This window comes from Rosa rugosa, chromosome 2 (genome assembly GCF_958449725.1).
Source record: "Rosa rugosa chromosome 2, drRosRugo1.1, whole genome shotgun sequence".
Classification (NCBI taxonomy): domain Eukaryota; kingdom Viridiplantae; phylum Streptophyta; class Magnoliopsida; order Rosales; family Rosaceae; genus Rosa; species Rosa rugosa.
Window position 1 is genome coordinate 39,321,628 of NC_084821.1, and position 10,406 is coordinate 39,332,033.

The 10,406-nt window shown below is 39.0% G+C and overlaps 1 protein-coding gene across 3 annotated transcripts; it reads right to left on the reverse strand.

The window, feature by feature from the left end:
* Positions 1-253: 253 nt before the first annotated feature.
* Positions 254-5,015, reverse strand: LOC133734233 (uncharacterized). Of its 3 annotated transcripts, XR_009858155.1 has the most exons (7): positions 4,673-5,015; positions 4,274-4,380; positions 3,326-3,818; positions 2,822-2,940; positions 2,464-2,676; positions 1,761-1,840; positions 254-803 (listed from the first exon to the last, which is right to left on the reverse strand). XR_009858155.1 is itself a non-coding variant. In XM_062161871.1 (6 exons), exons 1-5 carry the CDS (start codon positions 4,940-4,942, stop codon positions 2,478-2,480), a joined length of 1,188 nt encoding a protein of 395 aa, XP_062017855.1. In that variant the 5' UTR covers positions 4,943-5,015; the 3' UTR covers positions 254-803; positions 2,464-2,477. The 3 variants fall into 3 exon arrangements, 2 of the variants coding, with proteins under 2 accessions (XP_062017855.1, XP_062017854.1); XM_062161871.1 differs by lacking the exon at positions 1,761-1,840; XM_062161870.1 differs by lacking the exon at positions 254-803 and having other exon boundaries at positions 1,513-1,840.
* Between the last annotated feature and the right edge of the window lie 5,391 nt (positions 5,016-10,406).

The following is a 10,406-nucleotide window of genomic DNA, read 5'->3' on the forward strand; positions in this document are numbered from 1 at the left end:
TTTATCGGATTTTCTTGCCAGAATTCTTGTGTAAGCTTTGTAAGCCATGGCCTATTGACTGTTGGTTATTGAATAACAATCAACTTCTACTAAAAAAACAAAAACAAAAAAACAAAACATTTCTCTCTTTGTAATAATAGCATGAGACACACCTACCGGCCATCCTCTTTGTTAAAAGTCATGACAAGGAGCTAATCCATGCCACTTCTGACCATATGAAATTACGATAAGAAAGCACTAATATTGTCCCTCGGAAAGAATGGAATCCTCATCTTCACGTTTAATGGTACTAATTTTGGGTGAGCAATCACTCTCCGAGTAACAACCAAGAGTCAATGATGCAAAGAATACTCTCCCTAAAAGCTAGACCCTCCTTTTTGAAGAAGGTTGCAACTGCTTGTAAATTGTAATCATGCGCAAGCCAGAAGAGAACATTTCTTGAAAAGGTGAAGTTGGTCGTGGTGCTCAATATCTTCAGCCCCTGTTGTCCAAATGCCACGCAAGGTGATCACTTGGTCATTTTCAGCTTAGAGGAATATGTCCATCAACTCGGTTTCTTGTGGCGAGAATAGCTTTTCAATTACAGAAGAAGAAGTCCAGACATGAGCTTCTGTGTCGCAAAGGACTTCCAACTCCAAAGTCTGTACCCTCCATATTGGGGAAAAGTGGTTGAGCAAGTGTGATAAAAGGGAGCCTGGGATCGTTTAAACTGTAATATTGCTCCCAGTACCAGCTTAGAAATGAGCACCTCGCCTTAAAACATCCCTCCCGACAATATGCTTCTCCATGAAAAAGATGGAGTACTGCGAAGTATCAGAAGAGATAACATTTTTAATTCCTATCTGCTGCATCTACAGAGGCAGACTGATTTTGATGAATATGGATGCAACTAGCTACTTGGAAAATCTTTAGTGTTCCAATTCTCAATTCGGCTGTGTTTTACTGAACTTCACCAAGAACTGCTTTCTCAGAATCTAATATTCTGCAATTTTGTTCTTTCAATTCATTAATTTTTGAAGTGGTTCTGTTCACTTAAGGCATAAAAGAACCCAGAAAAGACTTGATGCTTTGCTTGTGTCGCACAGTGCTATGTAGTTGTAATTATTTTCTGCACAATTAAAACTCATTATCAATCCATCATTTTCTAAGCTAGTGGCACACTTTCAATAAGTATGTGTGTGTATGGGAATTCTAGTTCTCAATGCCCATGGCATAAGTTGAGTCTCAAATAATTCTCAAACTTTGGAGTTTTAGAGCATTGACACAAATTTAAGTATCTGGAGATTGTTTAAAACACACTTCAAGCTGTTATCATCGAGATAAAGAACAAACTCATCTGAGGCCAAACCTAAACTGGCTTTTGGAACAGTGCGTTGTTTGCTGGGTTGCACATGAATACCTTTCTGACTTCCAAAGTGGAAATTCAAAACTAATTTGTTAGTATAAGAGGTCAAAAGGCTTAAGGTAGAGCGCAATCTTACTCCTGCACCGGCTAGTGGCTGATTGCTGGACTTTAAAAAACGAATGTGACATCAATATTCAAAAATGTCTATCTGTATATTGATTTGATCATTGACATTGCCATGTACGAAAATACCAGCATACATTGACTAAAACCATGACGCCCGTATAGCAAGGGTGAGTAGCAGCAAGTTCTAACTTTTGATTCCAAAGGACATGCAAACATGACAAAAGACACGATGACAGAAGATGAATGTTAAGAGTCCATGACTGTCGAAGTTATTAGCATATAAGCCAACCTCATGGAAGTTTTTCAAGGCCAGAGCAAAGTTGCAAAATGACCCTCCCCAGTCTCTGCAACCGTTGCATTAGTTGGCACCTGAAAAGCAAGGTTGTGGTTGTGAATATCTTCCACACGTCTTCAAAAACATTACCTCCATATAAAATGGGTAATCTCTAACAAGAGATCCATTTGCAATTATGTATTTATAATTGCATAATAATCAGGTTTTCAAAGATTGATGCAAAGTAGCCAAAATGCAAAATTCAAAACATTAACAGTGAAATCAAGTTGCAGTAGGAAAGTAACAAAAATGGGACCTCTGGCCCTCTATTCAAAGTACCAATGGGCTTACATCATCTATGGCATTTAAATGATATCATCTATGGCATTTAAATGAAATTTCAATTATGGTATTCTTTACTAGCTCAGAAACACAGTCTGTACACTTCTGGTATTCTTTCCTAAAACTGTCCACCCTAAACTCTTTTGACAGTCTACACCTCATTTATCTACTATAGAGGTAGAAAGGCTGAGAGCAAATGTTATACCAACCAAAAACCCCAACACAGTATAGAATGAGTACTGCAAGCTAATTCGGGAAGCACAAATGAAAATAAGTTTGTGACTTTTGAAAACAGCTCTTAAGCACCTATTTATTGGAACTCTATGGTTCTTTGGATCGTAATAGCAATTGAATAAAGCACCAAAGCAGAGCTTACTTGATAACATGAAGCTAGGCAACAGCTACGACATATGCATTCCAAGCATCTTGTTGCTGAAATTTTGTAACCTCTTCATATTTTATGTCTCGCCCAACACCAAAACCTTCTGTTTTTCTGATTTCTCTGGTGTCTTGCATCTCGCGCAACCAAAAGTGGACAGATTGAAAACCTGCCTCTTCTAAGCAGTCCTTAATCTCAGGTAATGACCACCTGGGGTATGTAAGAAATTGTTATTAATTACATGATTCAGAAGTTACCAGGAACAATGATATAGTCTCAGTAGTCACAACGAAGAGTGCAAAATATTCCTTTTACATATAGAAGACCTTGTATAAAAGAACACAAAGCAACTTACAGCCTCCAGCTGTATGAAAATGCGTGTCGAAGTTTCTTCTGCTGCTTTTTGAGATGGAAATGGAGACTAATCCTTGTTTTGCGCTCAATGATATCAAATTCAGCTTGCTCCCAAAAATACTGCACAAGTCAATAATAACTTTATCATGTACTGTAAGGATGTCTTCGAAAGTAGAGAATATCTTTAAAGTAGTTATAAGAGATGATATAAACTGCTATGATATTTTCTAAATGTTGTGTCGCACCTTAATGTTAACATGCTTCGAACTAAAATTAGACTACTGCTTCGTATATAAAAATTCTCCCTTCTTGCTTCTTCAAGTAACCAATAATTCACCCAGCATAAATGGGAAGAACAAACAAACAAAAAAACAAAAATCTAATGTGTGCTGACGACAGGGTTGCTTGTGAAGCCATATTGTTTTCTTTTCTTTCCTCTTCCACTCACCCATGCTAAGCTTCTGATGCTACAAAAGTAATGAGGATTTGGAAAGAAATATTGTACCGTGAAATTGGCAAATTTCCTTTGAAGCCTTAGCTTGCACTCTGATGATGTACCACCATATAAATCCATTACAAATATTCCACCTTTCTTTGACAAGACATCAAGAACATGCTTGAAATACAAAACCAGTTCAGCACGTCGATGAAGACAGCAACAGCTGTAGTTAAAAGCACACACTATGTCTCTAGCAGGCAATGGATGGTTCCTCATGTACTTCTCATTATGTGGAGAAGAAGAACCCCCTTCAAGTTCACCACTCTCAGAAACATCTTTGTTTTCAGAGAGTGAAATGTTTCTTATCAGCTCCTGGGGCTCAAACTCAATTAGCTTGGCCTCAAGAGGTTGCAAGACATTCCCATGGAAGAGGGATATTCTGGAATACCCATCAGACCCTATCTTATTTATGTTGTTCTCCATGCACCATTCTAGCGCTTCAAGGTCCAAATCCAACCCTACAGCAGTCCTTCTAGAGTCTGTGCGGAGCCATTCTGCACTGTAAGACATAAAATAAGTGTCACGTCTTTAGATTGTGGTTGGAACAGCAATTACGAACAACCTAATGATTTCTTACTGACTTAAGAACTCAACCACGCTTGAACTTTAACCGAGTATATATATCAGACCCTGAGAATATAACAAAAAAACCAAACGGGTTGCATGACTACAGTCTCTTCTTATTCCTCAAACATAAGCTGAGTATAAAGTTACTTGCTACGGATTACAGTGAGCAGTACTGCAACGCATTCCTAACCTTATCTTCTTCCAATATGCAACTGCTTATTATATCACTTACCAAGATGTTGTTTTAGTAAACGAAGATAACTTTACAAAAAAAAAGTTCTTCCTAAACCCTCAACCAAATCCACCAAAATTGCAACAACAGAAACTGTTCACTACATAGTTTGAAGTTTCCTTTCAAATGTATGAATACAAAGAATAATGAAATACCTAAGAAGAGCAGTGCCACAAAAATCTTCTTGGAGATGGAGAGGTTGCCTCCCACCCACATACATCAAAAAGAACTTCTGCAAATAGCTTATGTCTCCTTTTGGCGACTGCAAATAACATAAATTTTAACCAAATTACATCACATATGTCCTTTCCAGAAAAACACATACAGTTATCCATTTGGGTGCTAGAGAAAGAACGGAAACATGAAACAAAATACAAATGTGTCAAGATTTTTAATTTCATTTGGTCACATTTTGAAGAAAACATATGCTCTGCTTAGTATGATTAGGTTTCTTTCTTTATTTCTTCCCAATTTCAATATCAAAATATTGGCATTCTTCCGTACGTGCTCAGAGCAGCCAAAGAATGATTGAAATGGCAGAGAATTGATCAAACCTGCACAGATTGTTGATAAAGAAGAAACTTTGAGGGCATATCTTTTGATGGGTATTTATCAGTTTCCTCTGTTTCCTCAATCTCTGCTTCGTCTTCGTCTTCTTCTTCATCTTCCTCTTTTTTTTCTACTTCTTCTTCTTCAGAAAGACTGAACTTGGAAGCAGCATGACTTTCAAAGCTGACACCTTCATCACCTTCTTCAGTGTAGTTAAAGGCAGCTCTGTGGGAGGTTCTGTGTTGGTGTCTTTGTTTCTTGTCTCGCTTTCCCATCTCTTTTCACTTTTCTACAGCCGGCGCCTCAACGACGCTTCAATTCATAATCAAGAGAACCTAGTCACCTACCCTTGGAAGTTGGACCGGGTCTTGACCTAAAGTATCAAAATAAGCTAAAGTTATTCTACTCAGAGCGACGCTAGTCATTTTTGAGTTAAATTTTAGCCAAAGTAGCTAAAAAGTCATTTTAACTAGTCACTTTAGAAATATGTCTGCATCAGTGCTCTCTATTCTGGCTAGTTTTGAATTTATATTATTTTTTAAATGAATAATAAATAGTTTAAATGTATGGGAAATTTTTAAGAACGGTACATGAACTTAAGGCCACTCCGAATTAAGGTGGTCAACTTTTATATAACCCAACATAAGTACATGGACTATGAAACCCGACACACTTTGTGTACATGCTGTTATCTCCTCTGTTACGAAGGGTGCCACCTGTCATATTTAAAAGGGCAATTTGGTCTCTTCAAGTTTGATTGAAAAAAAAAAAAAAAAAAAACTGGTATGTAACACCAGCAATTGCTATGGACATTACACCCAATTCTCTCTCTCCTCACCATCTTCCTTCAGTACATCCCAGCACGAAATCAAGAATTGGGGTGGCTTTGGATTTGGCGGTGGTGGTGGCTTCGGGTTTGGTGGTGGCGGTGGTGGTGGCGGTGGCTTCCGACTCAGCCTCACAAGCTTTCCCGCAAAACCAAATCAAACCCAACTGTGGATTTTGTTATCAATGGCCTCAATTGAACAATGCAACCGCCAGTCTTAGTCAAAACCCGTCGAGCACGGCGTCGGAGAACCAAAAGCGTGAGATTTGCCCCAATTTCATATTCGTATCCAAACCCAACTCGTCACCGATCTCGTCCACTCCACACTCCAAACCCACCCTAACAAGTAACAACCACCATCTCTTACCAATTTTTGTTGTTGAACCAATGGGAAACAGAAACTCCACACTTCTCCACTCTAATATCAAACTGCCGAAATATACCCTCAACCAATCCTGCCGTTATTTTTGAACCGCAACAACTCCATATACCCTTCAATCCACATAAACCATTCCAACAATCTCACTCATTCAGTCACTCAAATCCAATACACAAAACCGACATCAACCCTCAACCCATATTTTCTAATCAAAATACCAAACCATCACTAACCAATTAGACTAAAAATACAATCCCAATTGGCCTTTGAGCCTAGAAAAGAAATTTCTCCGGCGTCCTGTCGAATATTTGCATAGCCGGCCTCACTGGTGCATATCCTCCGCCTTCAATTGATGCCGGTGACGTGCCCTGAAACCTACTGGAACCTAGCCATGCATTGTCGTCACGGACACCATATCGCTACGACACCCAACTCGTCTCGATCTCGTTAGGAGGTAGATGGGTTTTTGGTTCAATCCAATTTTGAAGATGGGTTTTGGTTTGTGTTGGCATCAGAAAAAGAGAGAGAGAGAAGATATAGGTTTTTGGTTTGCGTTGGCATCACAGAGAGAGAGAGAGAGAGAGAGAGGATATGGGTATTGGTTTGTGTTGGCATCAGAAAGAGAGAGACAGAGATAGGATATGGGTTTTGGTTTGTGTTGGCATCAGAGAGAGAGAGGATATGAGTTTTGGTTTGCATTGGCATCACAGAGAGAGAGAGAGAGGGAGAGACGAAAGTACTAAATTACCCCTTGAAAAATAAATAATGGCATGAGGGTTAACGGTGTTAGTGACGGTATGTACACAAAGTGTGTTGGGTTTCATAGTCCATGTACTTATGTTGGGTTATATAAAAGTTGCCATCTTAATTCGGAGTGGCCTTAAGTTCATGTACCGTTCTTAAAAATTTCCCTAAATGTATTTATAAATTACATAAAATAGCTTAAAAGAAATGTTTTAAATTATAGAGAGCCTCATCTCGCTTTCTATATTTAGGAGCGAGATAGCTAAAAGTTATAATGGAGAGCCACTTAGGAGTCTGGTGCAGTTGCTAAAATAGATAAAAAGCTAAACATGCTCTCCAAAATAGCTTAGGAGCCAAAATAGAGAGTCTGCTAAAGATGCTCTCACCCCGGTAATATATTTTTATTCTCACTTACCTGATTTAAAGTTAAATGAATTAATGAATTACATTCATGCCATCAATCTGTCTCCCTCCTCCCTCTGATCTCTCTTTCATCTCTCTCTCTCTCTCTCTCTCTCTCTCTCTCTCTCTATCCCCCCCTCCCCGGCTCCAAAAATCGGCTCCTCCTACGGTGCTGATCTGTTAGGATCCATTTGTCTTATGGGCCAAACTCTTACATGTTTTATGGCCCATATTGTATAGTGGGCTGATTAGACTTTATGACCATCTTATATAGCTACTAAGATGTATTGGAAGACTATCATTGAAGAAAATTGAAGTTTTCATTTACTTTGTTTCTCTTTGTTTTCCTTTCCTTCATTTTGCAACTGATGTCGTTCCACGGTTACGATCTGGGGGATCATAACAATTGGTATAAGAGCCCGCAATTGGGCCTATTTCCAACGGGTTACGGCTGTGGGATATCCGGCGAGTATTACTGTGCTCCGTCTTATATTCTTCAAGGCAACTCTTATACCCAAGCTCATAGAGTGACCAACTTCACATAACCAAATCCTTACCCACCACCGTAACAGAACCCTTTTGCAACCATCATCAATGGCCACTTACTCGCTCATCAATTTCCATCAGTCCCTACTTACCAGTCACCTCATTCCAACCCAAATCCCTGGATCTATCCTCTGATTTCACAAAGCCATCCCTATGAACCATTAGTTACCAGTGTTCATTCTCAGTTCAACTCCACCAAAACCATGACTACACCACCTATTTACCATTTTGCTCCTTCCCCTCCTGCTTGTGAGCAACCACATACAATTTCATATCCAAATCCATTCAGTCCCATACCCGAGTACGGCCCTTCACGACTTTCTCTTCAAACTGACCGAATACATAATTGGGAGGTCCCAATTGTTGATTCTGGTGGCTACTCTTTCACACCAGAGCCTATGGTCAAGCTTAAGGGGACTGAGAAACCACATTCACCACCACAAGGTTCCGGCGAATTGCAAGTTCACAAACATCACACAGATGCTAAATTGTGTGAGATGCAAGAATCGCTGAAGAGTTCGATGGATACCTTCATATCTGAATTCATGGAGGAGCTACGATTGTTAAGGCATTCGTTGTAATCTCTGGCAAGCCAAGTTGATAACCCACTAAAGTTTGGCTCTCTGCCGTCGTCGTCAACACCCGAATTGATTCAGCTGCAACTGAGGCTTCTTCATCACTTATTCCTGCTGATAATGGTATTAATCATAAAACCCATGTGGATGGTGGCTTGAATTTGTCTTACACTGATGTGATATTGGGATTTAATGATAATACTAGTACGGATCATGTTGTGGGTTTTGTGTTTGGTATTGATGAGAATTTAGAAAATGGGGAGGGAGAGAGTTCTATTAAGAGGGGTAATGTGAATGGTGGAGATGGTAAAGAGCTCAATCAACTTGCAGGTGTTAGTGTTAAGCAAGATGATCAGGGACTGCGTTTGTGTGGGAAAAGAAAAGAATACTATGCTCTTTACCTGTTTGATAAAGTGCCACAATCAGATGGCTTGTGTAATGCAGGAAGGACCATTGTTGCTCCTATGAGCAGTCAAGACAAAGGTGGGGGACTTGCTACTTATCGTGAAATTGTTGATGCTTCTCTCACATCAACTAAACTTTCTTCTTCTATTCCTGTTCTCATGGAAACTGGTGGAGGAGAGAGGAATGTAGTCATGGCAGATGATAGGGAGTCATCCAAAATGGATAGTTTGGAGCAGGGAACTAAACCATCTTCTGATTGTTTAGTGGGAAATGCTGAACTATATATGGCTTCTTGATTGTGTGAGCAATGTTGCAGCTGGTCAGAGTATATCTACTACATTTAAGAAATTCTCACCACAACATTATGCTTCTTTGGCGCAAGCAGCATGTTCATTTTTGAGAGAGCATCGGAAATCAACAAATGAACTCTTAGTTTTAGTTGGTGGGACTCAACTTTCTTTGGTGGAATTTGCAAAGCAAACTAAGGTTTTGAAACATCTATCCAGTCTTGAAGCTATTCTGCCTATTCCAACTAAATCTGGTAATAGCATGAAAAATTTACCTTTTCACTAATAATTGCCTTGATTGAATTATGGAGTTATGGATATGTTGAGAAAAATACGAGATGGTTCACCAAGATATCAGTGACTAGTATTAATAGTGGGTGCTTGGATCTGCACCATGATCAGGGAGATGTTGCTCATTGTAGAATTGTCAATGCTACTCATGTCAGCATAGAAGCTTACTTTCAATTGCCAAACAAGAAAATAGTTACTGACAAATTGGACTGCAAGCCTTTTCTGATTTCTAAATACCTTAATTCAGAGGACAAAGTGTTTATATTTGATCTCCAGCAGAGGACTGTTCTTGGTGAGTCTCAAATCCTTTCATCAAGTATGTTGTTGGGTCTAATGACATGAAAGTATTGTCTTGCTCAGCAAACATGCCATAATCATTGCTAGCAAGAGGCTTGTGCATTAGTGCACTCTTCATGAGACAGTCCGCGTAAAGAATGATGTTTAGGATGACAATGGTGTTTTCATTTATTCAACCATGGATCATATTAAATACTGTCTACCTAATGATGATAGTGGAATAATCAGAACGCTTGAAGTTACTGTCTACATTACGAAAGTTTCTACAAATACTATCCTTTGCTTGGATCGGGATGGGAAAAATATGGCCATAGTTATTGATGCGACAGAATACATCTTCGAGTTATCCCTTTTGAAGAAGAAATATGACAATGTTATGAGCATGATAAGAAACTCACAGCTCTGTGGGCAGGCGATGATAGCTTATATGCAACAAAAGGGATTCCCCAAAGTTGCTCTCCATTTTGTGAAAGATGAAAAAACTCGATTCAATCTGGCATTAGAGAGTGGAAATGTTCAAATTGCTGTTGAATCTGCTACAGAAATTGATAAACAAGATTACTGGTATAGGTTAGGAGTGGAGGCTCTTCGACAAGGCAATGCTGGTATTGTAACTACTTTGAATGCCTTGTTGAATGGTAATACTCTTTGCTTACCTCTTGAGAATAAATTGGAGAAAGTGAGTTTGCTTCTTACTGATAAGTTGAAGAAAATGGACAAAATTGTGAAAATGATGTTTGATAACAAATATCTGATTACTACAATTGAACAAGCACTTTGTGCATATCATGTGAACTCTGAGGAATTTTATCAGCAGCTCAAACTCCCTTATCATGCTGTGTCCATCATTTCTGGTGCTTTAAATGATGCGATATCAACAAATTTATTACACAAAATTTTGCATTCACTATGTGTGGTGTGTATTCTTTGATGGGACAGTGTGTGCAGATTCTTTGTCAAGTATGTTAGGTGTCTGTGCCAAAGGAT